Below are 16,846 nucleotides of genomic sequence, written 5' to 3' on the forward strand. Positions count from 1 at the left end.
CAAAAAATGTCCACTTGACAATGTTCTTGTTGATTGCTCGGGCTAATTAGTGCTAGCTTATCCATTGATATCATCGTGGCACATTGATGATATTGAAATTAATGAATACAATTATATGAACTCTCTGGAGTCCGTGACCTTGTATCAGCGGACTATGCAGGCACAGCATAATGACGCAGCGCAACTGATGCTCCGCTTCAAATCCTGGCAAAACTGCAGACTTCACAATATGTAGCCATCTTTAAACGGTGTAGAGCAATGTTAACATGTCATTGTGTTGCCATGTTGTTTCTCATTCGTATGCACTTTCGGGGTAGGAAGCCACCCGCTTTGAAAGTGAAAGTAAACAAACGATGAAACATGAACTCATCATCAATCAGTCAAAGGCTGATTGGCTGCAACTCAGTGGTGTTATTTTCAACTACCTTGAGGTGGACCAAAACATTTCTCTGTTTCAGGGGGGCATTTTATTGGTTGTATTTATGACTCTTAACCCTAACTGTTTGCTAAATGTGTATGTGTTTTCGAATTCTTATTTTATATGTGCATGCTAACTTATAAGAGGAGGTTGATTACATATGTTATGTTAGATCAAGAGGTGTCCAACATGTGGACCTCTACACATTTAAAAAATACAATAAAACAGGAAAACTGACAGAAACAACAAGAAAATTTGAAATATTGGAATAAATTCATAATATTAATATATAAAATTATGTAAAACTAATTATGTAAAAATTTAGAGGAAAATATTTTAGTGTCTGCAATAATTTTCACAATATTAGTAACAAAACAAATAACAAAATTGCCCTTTTAGGAAACTTAGGTTGAGAAAAAGTTGATATTATGAAAATTAAGTAAAACCATTGTGGGAATAAAGTGACAAGAAATCCAAAAACAGCTGGAATAGGCTCCAGCATATCCCCATATACCCAAATTGAATGGATGAATGGATAAAGTGACAAAACGTTGTGACAAAAAAATACAAGAAGGAAGTTGAAATATTAGTAAAATTGAAAAACAGCAGCAAAAAAAAATGGCAGTGGCAGTGAGGGGATGTGGGGAGTATCGAGCAACTCGCCGGCCACCATAGTAGCAACCGCGACAGCTGCAGGACAATTTTTTGACAAACGCGGTATTTCAGCCTAATTGTCGTTTCCACTTGGACGCGTTTCACTGCAGCACACAATTTTAAGTGAGGAAGCAGAAGTGAGCTACCTATTTTGTGTTGCCGCTGAAGCGTGATTCTGCTAACAAATCTGTTCAGTGTGAGTGCCAATCGGCGTATACTTTCGTTTTATGCCCTATGTGGTTTTGGCCGTCATGATCATAAGCAGAATCCAGAAAATATGGATTGAAAACATGTCAGCTCAGCTATGAATTGCTCCAAAAGACCACAGTTGTCACCCCTCTCCCCTCCAAAAAAAAGGTATGTGTGTTAAAAATGTTATAATCATAAGAAATATTCAAATAACAATAAATAATAATATAAGAATGAATCAATAAATATGAATGTCAGGTATCTGCGTACCACTGTGGTCTTATCTTAGCCGCTCCAATGAAAAATGTCTGGCTCCGCCATCGCTCGTCACCTACAACACAAAGCAGATGCAGGCTGTTAAATAACTTGTGAGCATATTAACACGGTTTGGTGAACAAATTAAAATATGAAAGTTGCTACTATCCTTTGATTTTACCTTATGTGGCCCTTGAAAAGTTTGTACTTTCATCAAATTGTCAGCATAGTAGCAAATTTGACTTGAGTGTGATATTTTACTTGCCTCATTTGCGTACAATTAAGCACGCTTAATCTTCTTTATCCTAAATTCAAGCCACTAAACATTCTCGGAAGACTTTTTGCAGCTAACAGAGAGCTAGTTTCTATGCACATGACTGACAGCTCCTTGCACCCAATAAGAGAAAGGATGCAGCCATGTTCTGCGAAGCCATTGGCTGACATTTACAAAGGCGGGGCTTCTGGTAATATTAATGACTGGTGAGGAGGCGGCGGGCGGCGCGTCGACGCGGTCATCCTGACACTGTCGACGAGGCGACAGGGATGCTACCTCCGTCAGGGAAGGACACGCGTGAATCTCTGAGTGAATGTGGACTTTTTTCACATCTTTTCCTCACGTTTGGTGGCGAAAAGGAGATCTGACTAAGAAGGACGGCACGTTGTTCACTGACTAGAGCGGCGCACTTGACAGGGAATATTAGTCGCTGCTTCGAGGGCTGCAATGTTAAATGTGGTAAGTTGATACGCATATCAAGCAGAATAGTGCACGTCGGTGCGCCTTGTGTTGTTCAAGGGCTGAACTGCGCAACGCTCCGCGCAAGTTGACTTTAAAAAAAGGCTGCATGACATGGATGATTCATGTTTTCTCAGCACCTTCAGCCATTTTTACCTATTATTAGGTTAACATATCTGCTAATATGATTAATAATAATAGCAACAAGGAGGAAGAGGATGACTATTGTTTTTTTTTCTTCTGCATGTATTTCGTTGTATGACGCTCACATGTTCACATGGCATGTTGGATTGGCGCAAAGTGTGGAAGTGAGGCGACGCGCACTTAGCTGCACGTCCCTGGCTGTGCGCACTCCAGACACGTCTCCAAGAAATCCACAGAATGGTGGTCAGCCCCCCCTTCTCCCCCTCCTCCACCACCAGCACCTCTTCCTCCTTCCCTCTTCTCTCTGCTTCCTGTTGCCATTTTCTCAGCCTTTTGTTTGGTGTTTCCCCCCCTTTCCCATGCAAAGCTGAACAGATTTGTCTTAGTTGCCCATGAAGGCGTAATTAAAGCAGCCACCGTGAGGCATCTTGGAGCCTCCCTCAGCATCATCACTTGCATGTTGGTGCACACCCACACACCAGGCATGTGGGGCGAGATAGAGAGAGAGCTATGCTCACTCATCTCCAAACCAATAGGATGTTATTTAGAGGCCCATCTCTTAATCCATAATGTAAGTCCTTCATGGAGCTCAGGATGAATAGAACACATTTGGGGCCAGGAATGAACCAAGCCAACATATTTGGTGCTGAGAAGAAAAAAAAACACACAAAATGACCCTCTAGGGCAGTGCAAGGTAAAGTTCTACAAGGAGTTTATGACTATGAGGTATAGCACTAATAGCCGCCTTCATTATTTTGGGCACATTTGCTCAAAACAAATCGATATTACACGTCCACAACAAGTCATATGCTTAACGTGAGTGGCCCAGGGAATTGCCTATTGATCTCTATTGTGTGTGTGTGTGTGTGTGTGTGAAAAGATATTGCAGTGGCCTTGTGGAGGCTTGGGGATCGACAAAGTGTGGGTGTTCTGTATTATGAATTCATCTGTAGGTAGAGGGCAGCAGGTCCCTGCAAGGTGTGGGCGAAGGCGGGTGCTTGCCAAACAAAAACTAATCTCCGGACGTGGTAACGAGATGCCGCAGGATGGCAAAATGCATGTAAAGATATTCCCAATATGGATACGGGGGCTCTGTGATAACATCTTCTTCCATTGAAATACACATTGAAATGGAATAATAGCCTATATATAGCTGACATATGGAATAAAATCCATTTTTCCCCAAAAAAGAAGGAAACAAAGAATGTCTTTTGTGAGTGCATATCAAAAGGTCACAATGACATTTGAACTTTTGCATCCAACAGCGCTGAAGCAATCTCGTGTTCATCGATAACACACTCATTTCCTGCACAAAGTGAAGCCGATAAACCGTAATGAGTGTGGACGTATATCACAGTGGAACATGATAGGAACATATTGCAGATTCAGACACGATAAGACGAGGAGGATGACATCTAAAGGGCCTGCTGCGTGGTCCATCTGTTCTGCATTCAGACGGCTACGTATAGCCCCTCGGCGCCCTCCTGCAAAGCTCGATGAATGAATGATGAGATGTCTTTCGCATATCACCGTGTAGGCGGCATATTTCTGTGTATGTAACGGTAACGGCATAATCACAGTTCGGCACGTATATCCGATTTAGTTCAGTTTGAAAATCAGACTCCGAATACACGCACCGTTTTCGGAAAAGGATACAAAACTGTGCACACACGCTATGTACAAAGCTAGGAGTGAAAAATGCCACACGGAGCAGGTGAAGACTGCAATAAATGCATTTCAGTGGCGTGTAACGATTGATTCTGAACTCCCCGCCTCCGGGCTCATGCCCCCTTGACCGCTCCATATATTATTCATACAAATATAGATGGCGGCGCATCTTTGAGGCAGCACACATGCCACATTTGCACCTGCAGATTCAATTTGGCTCTGACTTTGAGGGATATGCCAGTAGCGCCTCATCCTCCCCCCCGCCCCCCAACCCACCTCCTTTCATTCTGGCCGGCGCAGCAACACATGGGACATTATGCAGATTTTTTTGTCAAGACCGAGTGCGCTTATGCTGCCATAGAAATGATTGTCGGAATGTTCGCTATGCTTTTGACCTTATCAGGTGTGCGGTTTTATTCTAATAGATGCAGCAGCGTGTGAATTAAGAAGGGGACCTAGTGGTGCTCTTTCACCGTTTGTTTTTCCACAGGCCAGCGAGGACACCGTCAGCTATTTCAGGTCTGCAAATTCATGCATCTTCAATGTTCCTCGTCTGTGTGCACAGTCATTAATGCAGGATGGTGCGTCGGGCGGTCGATCGCGTTGCATGTGTGCTCACCCACATTAAGCCCAAGGGCAAGTCGTGTCCAGGAAAAGGGCTGGAAAAACCAGAGAAAAGGGTCCTGTGGTTAATTTGGAGCATTGATTTTACATTAACAACCAAGTTGCCAATGATTCATGGCAATGCAAGTGCAGATGTAAGGAGGAGGAAGGAGGGTGGGGGAAGTGTGTGTGTGTGTGTGTGGGGGGGGGGGGGGGTCCAGCTGGTATACACACACACACATTGTATACGGTTTGCTTCATTATGCATACATGCTGCATAGAAGGTTTTCTTTAATGGACTTCCTCCTTACCTTGGAGAAAGTATAATAGTAAATCAATGAGGTGAAGGGCAGAGGGAGTGACAGTAAAGCCTTGCAGTGGTACCCACCCACTGAGGGGCTTAACCACAGTATTGGAAGTGGCTTGGTGGTGTCAAGCCAGTGTTACATGCCACTACATGTGCACTCCCAACATCCATCAGGGCGCACTGCGGGAACATGAGTACTCGAACCGCGCCACAATTCGCCATGTTATCACAACATTTGAATGGAATTGAATAAAAACATCACTATGCATATATATGCAAACATTTCTGACACATCAGAAAAGTGTCTGGCTGAAATTAAAATGGACTGCATTCATAACAAGATTACCGATGGCGGAAAGCACTTTACAGCAAATTCATATTCATACATTCACAGCGATGGCGGAGGCTGTCACGTAATGTCCCATATATACACTGCTGCGTTTTAAGCACAAGTGTTTTCTTCAAGGGCACATCTCGGGGACATCTTACTAGCAATCACTAGATGACCTCTTCTACCTCTTCATCCACGCCTCCCGCTACACAATGTGGCGTCTATTTACAGTAAATGCACTTGAGAGAAGCTTGGTATGTGCAAAAAAACAACCCTGCAACAGTCAAGAGAGGTATAGCCCTGAGTAGTGTTTCATGTGTACCCTTAAGCTGCAATAAACCCCCCTTTTTTCGAAGACAACCCCTTCAGTATTGGCCATTTTGATGGGGTTGACAAATTCTAACAGTGTCTTTTGTCTTTTACCGTGCAGTTACGTATTCACCTTTTTGTGCCTCTCACGCAAAAAAAAAAAAGATTGGGCTTTGAGGTTAATAAAAGCTCATAAATTTGTATTTGGTATTTACTTAACCGAAAGTCTCCTTTACGTGCAGATTTGTCTACCTCGACATGCGCTTGAAAATGTTGCAAAACTCAGGTGGGTTACATTTGCCGTACTTTCCAAGAAGCTGGTCTGCAGTCAAAGAGACATTAATTTCACCACCACCTTCTACATCAAGGGTGCCAAAATACGACCTGGGCGGGGGGGCACACCAAGAGTTTGAATCTGGCCTCCCCAGTTTTATTATGATGGTATGATTGTTTATTTCATTATTTGATGCAGTCTGTTTAAGATACTATGACACTTTTACAGATAAAAGTGGTTAGCGAGCGCACGCCTCATAGCGAGGAGACCCGAGTTCAATTCCACCCTCGGCCATCTCTGTGTGGAGTTTGCATGTTCTCCCTCATGCATGCGTGGGTTTTCTCCTGTTTCCTCCCACATTTCAAAAACATGCTAGGTTAATTGGACTCCAAATTGTCCATAGGTATGAATGTGAGTGTGAATGGTTGTTTGTCTATATGTGCCCTGTGATTGGCTGGCCACCAGTCCAGGGTGTACCCCGCCTCTCTTGTGAGGATAAGCGGTAGAAAATGAATGAATGAATGAATTCCAGATGGACTGTTAGTATTACACACGTAAAATAGTGTGTATCAAATACATTGTCGACTCCCCCGGCCAATTTTGCTAACTCGATGCAGCCCACAAGTCAAGTTCTACATCCGTCCATTTTCTATGCTGCTTTGTAAAGCGACAAGACAAGGAGGATGGACAAAATGTCTATTTCTGTCTTAGCTATTGACAGTGCCCTTACTGCTTGAATGGGCACTAATAGGGAACATAAGAAGGCAGGGTCACAAAAGGGCCTTGAAGAGCAGTGATAAAAATGATTCTAATGGCTGTGCAAACTTCCGAACAAGGAAACGCAAGAGCTTCTAAGACGTTCTAGGAAACCGTGACTCCTCTGTTTAAAAGGAGGCAATTTGACCGTGCCCCATTTTCCACATACATCTGACCTTTATGTCTTCCACCCAGTTTTAAAACCACTCAGCAGATGCAACAGCGCCTTGTTACACACCGCTTAAACCGTCCAGCCCTTGTAATCACCTCCCCCTGGGCCAATATGCTCACCACCAAAACCTTTTCTATCGCTGACAAATTCCCCTCAAACGCGCACCGTCGCCCACACCTATAGCGTACTTTTGTATAAGAAGTAATTTTATTTTTTACAGGAACTCTAGGTCACCCTGTAACCACACGGGGCACTGATGAATACCCAACCTGCGGCAAAGCAATCATCTTTATGTCCTTGCTCCACTAAATCCCATCCAAGCTCCATGAAGCCAGAGGGAAGATTTATACCTCTTCTCAATAAACAGCATAAAACAAACAGTTCTGCCTGGGCCGTCGGGGCAACATGGCCGACTTGAGTCAGGCGGCCGAGCTTGAATTAGCACCAACCGACTCTTTGGGCCCCTTGGTGTGCACACTCGTTAATTTAAAGTGGTCATATCTCACTGGTCTCCAATCAAAGTGTATTTGTACCATTACTGTCCGGAAGAGCATGTGAGCGTAATGGAGGTGGACCCAGTGGGAAAGTAAGCGTGAGGCGCTGCCAAGAACTGAATGAAAAAGCTTTTCACCTTGACAGCGCGTGAACTGTGTGGAAAACTCATCCAAATTCCGGTATATCATTATTAGGCAGCAGGGCAAACGTGACTGGAAATGAGCTACAAATTGCACAAGGTTCCCATATAAAACATTTTTAAAAATGGCCGCCACTAGGGGTGGTGATGGGCAGGTCTTTAGGGGGCCCAATAAAACACAGGCCAAATACGAGCCATTTAACAACTTCAATGCAGATTTGTCATAAGATATTAGTTGCTACGGTTACGGTCATCTTTAAAAATCTAATTTTAATTTTGATTAATTTTAATTTTAATCAACTTCAATCCTGATCATAAAGGTTAAAATTCTGAAATCAATCAAATATCTGATGTTTATGATGAAGTATTTATGTGTACAATAATAATTTACAGTGTAAAAAATAGAGTAGTATGTGATTTGTGCTTGAACTGCAACAGTTAATCCATGATTAATCGATAATCCAAATGTAAATACCCTCTGATTTTAGCCTCTCAAATGTGAGAAATGTTTGCCTCTTTTCTGATACTGTATTAATTCATTCATTTTCTACCACTTATTCTCACGAAGGTGGCGGGGGTGCTGGAGCCTATCCCAGCTGTCTTCGGGCGAAAGGCGGGGTACACACTGGACTGGTGGCCAGCCAATCACAGGGCACATATAGACAAACAACCATTCACACTCACATTCATAACTATGGACAATTTGGAGTCGCCAATTGGAATTGAACGCGGGTCTCCCTAGCTGTGAGGCCTGCGTGCTAACCACCAATAACAGGCTTCAGATGAACAAACTAAGAAAATCTAACAACCCCTGTGGTCAGTAGTCATGTGGCATGAATGGATCAGCTGTCCAATAGCTGGTACGGTACATGGCAAGTTACTTCAAAGAAATTAACACATGCTCTTTGGTCATTTATGAATTGATATTGATACTTTATTAGAGTAAATCGATGCTGCCAATTATTCACCTGGCACTTCTCAACATGGCGGCAGGACTCAGCAGTTGCCAGATTGTATCTCAAGCATCACCTGTCCTCGTCCTGTACAACTCTTTCTGGCTTTTAACCGTGTGTAAAGTGTGAGTTATTTTACCGCTTTGGTTACTCCTGTAGCGTCTTGGTTTCTGTGTTTCATGCTTTTTTTTTTGCTCCTGCATTTTGTATTTTCTCCTGTCTGGCCTTTGCTGGCAGTGTGTTTTGTTCGTTGCCTTTTGGACTCTGACCTTGTATTTTGTTGTTCACTTTTTACCTCCTGGTGAGGACACCTTTTGTATTATTAAATATTTTGGTTACTTTCAGATCATGTCTTGTCTGCGTCGGGGTCCACACACTGGCTAGCGCCGTTCCTAACACGAGCTATAACATTGCACTGCCAAAAAAACCTATTTTTTGTTGTAATCATATTATTCCAAATAAATGTACCAGTTGTACTAGTTGTACCAGGAATTAAAATGAACAAGAAACTGAAGAAATATATATTTTTTCCATGACTTTATAATAAATAATGGTTCCTATTGTGAAAGTGCAACAGTAACAGTTTGAAGAGTTATTTGCTGAAGTGCAGCATTAATAGTCAGTCTACCAATTCTGGTCTATTGTTAAATATTGCAGTATTGCACTATTGTGCATGCATATAACAAGGAGACCTGTTTTACATGTTGGAAATGTGTATCCCTTGTGAAGGAGTCATTTGCGTTAGTCCGGTCTATTGACTAAATAAGCTACACAGTGGAACCTTGGTTAGTGTCATGAATTCCTTCCAGAATGTCCGACTCTCATCGAAAGGCACATTAACCAAATCCACTTTTCCCTTAAGAAATAATGTATATCCATTTAGACAAAACACATTTTCATAGTTGTAAATGCAGAAATTCATATAAATGTATATCAATGATGAATGAAAAAGATTACTGAACATTAACGGCTACTTTTATCGTCACTGAAGACATGATTCTTAACGTGACTGTTCCCAAAGACATGATTTGGCAGCAAGATCAACAACCGCCCAACATATTCCTGTTATTTCTTGTATTCAGTAGTGTTTCTCACCTCAGTAACCCCAAAGAAAGCCGAAGAAAGTTACAAGGCACTGCTGAATTCAAGAAATAACTCATGGGATAACAGAAAGGTGGTGGTTGATCTTGCTGCCACATCGTGTCTTTGGAAACAGTCACGACTTCAGTGAGGGCAAAGGTAACCTTCAATTTACATTTATTTATCTCTTTCATTTGTCATTGAAAGAGAATTGTTTTTAAAAACACAGTTAACACTAAATAGTTTGTGTTAACATTTAGGAGTGTCAATAACAGTAATAGTAATAGCTAATTGGTTGTTAAGAAGGAAGGATGGTTTGTGATGAAGAATACATGAACATATTTGGACAGGATAATAACATGACGAGTTGCGCTATATTGTACGCTAAGAGCAGAATGCAAGCAAACAGAGACAAAACTGTGGCTTAAATTTTCAACGGTAACCAAAAAACATGCAAACCGGGGCAGACGCTAACTGAGGTTTCACTTTATTTTTGTATTTTGACATTTAAGATACCTTATGTACACTATAACTTATTCATTCGCGGGGGTGCTGGAGCCTACCCGCAGAAAACCCACACATGCACAGGGAGAACATGCAAACTCCACACAGAGATGGCTGAGGGTGGAATCCAACTCGGGTCTCCTAGCTGTGTGGCCTGCTTGCTAACCACTCGGCAGCTGCTTCATTTTTCAACGGTAAACAAAAAACATGCAAACCGGGGCGGACGCTAACTGAGGTTTCACTTTATTTTTGTATTTTGACATTTAAGATATCTTATGTACACTATAACTTATTCATTCTCGGGGGTGCTGGAGCCTATCCCAGCTGTCTTTGGCTGAGAGGCAGGGTACACGCTGGACTGGTGGCCAGCCAATCACAGGGCACATATAGACAAACAACCATTCACACTCACATTCATACCTATGGACAATTTGAAGTCGCCAATTAACCTAGCATGTTTTTGGAATGTGGGAGGAAACCGGAATACCCGCAGAAAACCCACACATGCACGGGAAGAACAAAGTCCACACAGAAATGGCCGAGAGTGGAATCTAACCCTGGTCTCCTAGCTGTGTGGCCTGCTTGCTAACCACTCGGCAGCTGCTTCATTTTTCAACTCCTTAAACGACAAATTCCACGATTGTATCTACTGTTTTAGACATTGCTTATTGGTCCGTATTTCATTGGGAAGGCCAATTGCTCCCATATAGGAGCAACAATATAATGAAAGATCGTTTGCAAGCTCTGCTTCTCATCGGCACTATTGCAAGCCATGACGTCTGCTAGCCAAATGCTGGGCTGTACTGTATTAGTTTATGGCGTGAACGTATGACTATGGCCAGTTACCTGGGAACTCACCTTACCTCCATGAGTGAGCACCGTACCCCGACCGCTAAGCCTTCCCTGAGCAAATATCTATGCGTTAGTACACTTTCAAGTCATTTGGCCGTACATTGCCAGCTGTTGATTATGCAATTCTCAGGCGTACCTGGCACAGATTGCAAGCATCGATCTCGGAATTATATTTGCCCCAACAATATTAGCACATTTGTCCAACGGCAGCCAAAAGCCAGTGTGAACGCCAAACAATTTTCTTGCTTTAAAAGGCAACATTGGCTTCTCTGCGCTCCTCTCTACTGTCTCGGGGGTTGCAGAGATCAACACATCGCCGATTGGATGACAGGCTGCTCTTCTTTGGCTCGGATCCACATTCTAACTCTGCAGTGAGCAGTGCTTTGTGGGAAATTAGTTTTTTTACTGCGGCGAAGGGGTTACTGCTGACCACTAACCAAAACTCGGACTCACACACATCAAACCACGCTATTGTCTTATTCTTTTGCTCCGATGATGAGTCAGTATCCGATTTGTGTCTTTTGTTCAGTGTTTTTCTTTGACATTTTGCTTGTTTGTTTTATAAATCGCATCATGTCTTCTTTTTATTTACCAGTCCCACAGAGGTTTGGCAGAAGCGATGCTCAAAAAGGATTGGAACACTGATTTAAAGCACATTAGTTGTCTGTTCCCTGTGGTACATTTAGGAGTAACACGCATTCTGATATTAGCTATCAGATACAAGCATTTAGTCAATGACCAGATACATTTATTGCCAAGGAATTGTGTTTGCGAGACACACCATCTTGTAAATTGTTCAGTTAAGCCCCCCTAATCCCGTCCTACATTTAATCAATGCTGGCACTATAGTGTTAAACCAAAAAAAAAAAAGGCTAATGATTGGCTTTCTGAAAGCAGGGCGTCGCTCCCAGTAGCCGGAGTGATCCACAGTGAAGCGCAAGTGCATTGGAAGCGAAGCTAAGTCTGTTTTATCAGAACACTCTGGGTGTTGCAGCTTATTAAAGTGCCAGTTTGCGTTAGAAAAACACTCCAAGCCCTTCCACCTGCCCCGCGTTCCCATCTCACACACCCAGTCTCCACTCAAGGCTGGAGCAAAGGTTGAGAAATGAACCTCTGGCTTGGCTTTTCCAGCAGAGCAAACGGCGACGTTTTCTGCGGCGTTCGCTGACTATTTATTTATATTTTTCCATTGTATTTTATTCCCCCGGCCTCTCCCTTGTGGCCACTGAGGTGGAAACGCCGACCGTGATGAAATGAAACCATTTCTCTTTTCTTGTTCTCGCTTTGCAGCCGTCGTCACACTTCATCCTTTTTTTTCTCTTCGCCACTCTCACCAAAAATATCATCAGCACCATCAAAAGAAGTCTCTTCATTAAGAGGCATTAAAAATGTCGTAAAGCCGCACAGGCAGAGGTCAATGTATATACAGTAGATATATGTTCACAATACGTGATAATAAGAATAACAGTAATCATATATTCAGGCTTGTGTGCGTTTAATGTATGCCATCTCCCTCATGTCAAAAATGAAAATCATCACCGTGATTCATTTTACAATGCAATTAGCGGCCAAATGAATTAAATTACACATCACATAATTTCCATTGTTGCCGTTTGTGTCATCAAAAAAAAAAAAAAAAGCCAAGCACCTGGGTGAAGTTTGCAATGTGTCTGGCTGCCTGTAGACTTGTTGCTATGGTGACGAACATCTTCCAGTGTTCCCTAGCAGCTTGCCATACGGCTAACACTTCAGCTCAAGGGTACGCGCCATTGAGGAATCTTAATAAAGCTTTGGTTTTGACCAATAAAAGAACAAATGTCATTTTGAAAGAGAAGAAGGTCAAGCATTTTTAATAGTATGGCTCTGTATTAAAGCCAGTATGTATAAATGTCAACATATATCACAGTTCCGATAATAAATGTCAATACGTCCAGATCTTTCTTTCAGACTTGACACCATAGCCACCCTGATTCATGTCTTGTTTGTCGTTTGTAGGTTGGAATGGACTGGGCTGCGGACACCGGCAGTTAGGAGCGTCAGTCGGCGAAGAGAGCTTTTAAATGGACGCCGAGAAGTGTGCTTAGCATACATCCGGCTTCCTCCGGTCTACCTGACTGCAGCTTTGGCCCCGCACCCTGACTTTGAGTGATTAGTCATTGCCTCCAAGGGCAATTGCACGGCAAGACAACAAGAAAAAAAAAAACAAGGAGAAACTCTCGGGAGTTGGGAGCCCTGCCGCAGTGGATGGTGGAGGTGGTGGCAGAGGTGGTGAGTCATTCGCCTCGGCAGATGCAACAAATTATTCATCATCCGTGAACAGCCCAGAATACATAATTTACGAGGACCAATTTCCGACTGGAGACCAATATGAAGGACGTGTCATTTGTGGATCGTCTCTTTGTCAGCTTGGCCGTGGCCTCTTTTGTTGTGGCCACTGACAAAAGGCCAGACTGCCCAAAACTCTGCGTATGTGAGATTAGACCCTGGTTTTCTCCCATTTCCGTATACATGGAAGCACACACTGTTGACTGTAATGATTTGGGACTATTTAACATGCCGGAGAAACTACCCGCGGGCACGCAAGTACTGCTGCTGCAGACAAACAATGTTGCCAAAATTGACAGACCCTTGGATTACCTGGCCAACATCACAGAGATTGATCTATCGCAAAACAACGTCTCATCCATGAGCGAAATCCATCTAGGGACTCTGCCTCGGCTGCTGTCCCTACACATGGAGGAGAACCGAATACAAGAGCTGCCTGACCGCTGTCTGGCGGAGCTGGCTAATCTTCAAGAGCTCTATCTCAATCACAACCTAATCTCCTCCATTTCCCAACTGGCTTTCCAGGGTCTCGGCAAGCTCCTACGCCTCCACCTCAACTCAAACAAGCTGCAAAGCATCCGCAGAGAGTGGTTCGACCCCATGCCGAATCTGGAGATTCTGATGATCGGGGAGAACCCGGTGCTGTCCATCGACGAGATGAACTTCAAACCTCTCAGCAGCCTGCGCAGTCTCGTTCTCACCAGAATGAACTTGTCTCAGCTCCCTGACAAAGCTTTGGCCGGCCTGGATAACTTGGAGAGCATTTCTTTTTATGACAACACCTTCCCCGAGGTGCCACATTCCGCCCTGAGAAACGCAAAAAACCTGAAGTTTTTGGATCTAAATAAAAACCCAATAGCAAGGATACAGCGAGGGGATTTTGTGGACATGCTTCATTTAAAAGAGCTAGGGATTAATAGCATGCCGGAGCTTGTTTCCATTGACAGCTTTGCACTGAATAATCTGCCTGAGCTGACCAAAATAGAAGCCACCAACAACCCCAAACTGTCCTATATTCATCCTAACGCGTTTTACAAGTTGCCCCGGCTGGAGACACTAATGCTAAACGGCAATGCTCTCAGTGCCCTACACAGAATAACCGTGGAATCGCTCCCGAATCTCCGAGAGGTTAGTATGCACAGCAACCCCATCCGCTGCGACTGCGTGGTACGCTGGATGAACATGAACAAGACCAACATTCGCTTCATGGAGCCCGACTCGTTGTACTGTGTCGAGCCTCCGGAGTACGAGGGCCAGCATGTCCGACAGGTGCACTTCAGGGAGATGATGGAGATTTGTCTGCCGCTCATATCTCCGGAAAGCATGCCCGGGCATATTAAAGTGCACAGCGGGAGCTCGGTGTCGCTCCATTGCCGAGCTTTTGCTGAACCGGAGCCGGACATCTACTGGATCACTCCGTCCGGGGGTAAAGTTCTCCCCAACACCGTGTCCGATAAGTTCTACATGCATCCAGAGGGGACTTTTGACATCTATGACATCACGGAAAAAGAAGCGGGTCCTTACACGTGCGTGGCCCACAACCTAGTTGGCGCTGATCTGAAGTCAGTGTCAGTGGAGGTGAATGGATATTTCCCCCAAGCTGCAAATGGTTCTCTAAGTGTCAAGATCAACACAGTAGAGACAAACTCCATCTTGATTTCCTGGAAGGCCAGCCCGGGCACTCTGGCTCCCAACATCAAGTGGTACACGCTCTCCGCCGCTAACCATCCCGCCGCCTCATTTTCCACCAGGGTTCCCTCAGACGTGCAAATCTACAACCTCACCCGACTCAGCCCCGCTACTCAGTACAAAGTGTGCGTGGACGTCCGCAGCATCCACTACAAGCACGACACCAAATGCGTCAGCGTCACCACCAAGGGATTAGATCTTACGGCCAAGGACACGGAAAAATGGGACACGGCGCTAATCACGGCCTTTGGTGTGCTCCTGGCTGGGATTTCAGTGGGCTGTCTGCTTATTTATGCATCTCTGAGGATCCACCAACTTAATGGGGATTTAAGGAAATGCGACTCCAAAGCTTTGCTGTCACCAGCGGAAGCCGCTGCTGGACACGCTCCTTTTTTTGCCAGGCTGTGGTTTTCAGGTAGGGCGCTGCCAAGCGGAGTGGAAGTGAAAGCCACAGTCATACATGTGTCTGACGACGCCTTTTAAGGAGATGATTGGACGTGACTTTGGGGGTGGAGGGAGGGGGGGCAGGGGTGGACAACATTCGGCGACATCGCTGATCCCCCAGCTCGGACGCTATTGATGTGGACTGGGATGGAACAGTTCTGCTCTCCCAGCTTCGACCCCAACTGAAGGGGTTTGCTTTGGAACTGTAAGACGCAGCAAAGCATCAAAGCATCCGCATCAACCAGATGGGGCATTGACTGCCACAAGACATTATTTAAGCGCAGAAACACAGATGGTGGAAGAAAAGTGATGACGATGATGATGACACTGGAGGAGGGTGGGCTCTCTTGTAACTGACTGTTAAATTTGTCCAGAGTTGTGGAAATGTCCGTGTGGTCCCGAGCAATACCGTCTGTGCTTTGTCGAACATCCATAGACGAGTTAGAGATACACTAATAACACCTGTCTATACTGGGGAGGGCGATATAGTAGACTAGACGAATAACAGTGAACTATGGTGTAAAGCCTTTTGATGAAACATACCCCCCCTTCCCCTCTTTTTCTATTTAAACCAGATTCTTGATTTTTTTCATGGAAATATTGTTATATATTCTAATATGTTACCGCAAATCCTCTGTATCTGAACACTTTGAATTGGCTTTACATGAACACGTTCGATTACAGTGTAAGCTTAATGACTTTCAGCTACAAAATGGCTATCAAGGGAAGAAATGTGTGTCGTACAGCGAGTTGGGTCGGTTGTTGTTTTGTGGCGGTAGTTTGGTATGCCCTGGTAAGTGCCTAAAATGAACTACATGAGGACGAACAAAAAAAGGAACCGGGACGACTATGAGAGCCGCAGCAAAATAAGAAGAGAAAGACTACATACTCATTGCAGAAGCAAAGCAGTACATCTCCAGTACGACGTGTGAAGAATACCCTGTCAGTATTTTTAGCAAACATATTTTAAAGATATTTCGTTGTTGCTTTGGGTGTAAAAGTTAAAAAGCCATTTTTATATTCTAACTGTTCTATATGTGATCTATGGGCACAACAGACTAAGGGAGTGCTGAGAAAAAAAATAAATGTCATTGTTTCTTTTACAAACCATTGCTAACGCTTGCTTGTTTTTTTTTTGCCTCAATTATGATCATGCTGGACAAAAAAAAGCCTGACTTTGGACGTTACCACTTTTTTTTTTTAATTAATGACATGAGGTAGTTCTTTTAAATTTAAATAACATTTTAGAAAATTGATGTCCAAACTACTAAATGATGTCAGTCCATTCATCCATTTTCTTCCCCTTATCCGGGTACAGTTCATGGGGCAGCTGGGCATGCCCAGAACCCCTCACCAGGGAAGCTAGATACTCCCTGAGCTGGCTTCTCTCGAAGTGAAGGAGATCTCTACTCTTAGCCCCTCGTTGATGACTGAGATCCGCACCCAATCTCTTTGGGTGAGTCCAGGCATGCGACAGAGGAAACTCATCTCTGCTGCTTATAACCACGATCGCGTTCTTTCAATCATGGCCCAAAACTCTCTTCTTTGAATA

General features: G+C 43.9%; 1 protein-coding gene across 1 annotated transcript; it reads left to right on the plus strand.

Annotated features, from left to right (window-relative positions):
- Window positions 1–2,001: 2,001 nt before the first annotated feature.
- Window positions 2,002–16,404, plus strand: lrrn3b (leucine rich repeat neuronal 3b). Its single transcript, XM_058078060.2, has 2 exons — window positions 2,002–2,249; window positions 12,832–16,404. Exon 2 carries the CDS (start codon window positions 13,204–13,206, stop codon window positions 15,331–15,333), a length of 2,130 nt encoding a protein of 709 aa, XP_057934043.2. The 5' UTR covers window positions 2,002–2,249; window positions 12,832–13,203; the 3' UTR covers window positions 15,334–16,404.
- Window positions 16,405–16,846: the final 442 nt, after the last annotated feature.

Source organism: Doryrhamphus excisus, linkage group LG2 (genome assembly GCF_037039965.1).
Source record: "Doryrhamphus excisus strain RoL-2023G ecotype Guam linkage group LG2, RoL_Dexc_Guam_v1.1, whole genome shotgun sequence".
Lineage (NCBI taxonomy): Eukaryota > Metazoa > Chordata > Actinopteri > Syngnathiformes > Syngnathidae > Doryrhamphus > Doryrhamphus excisus.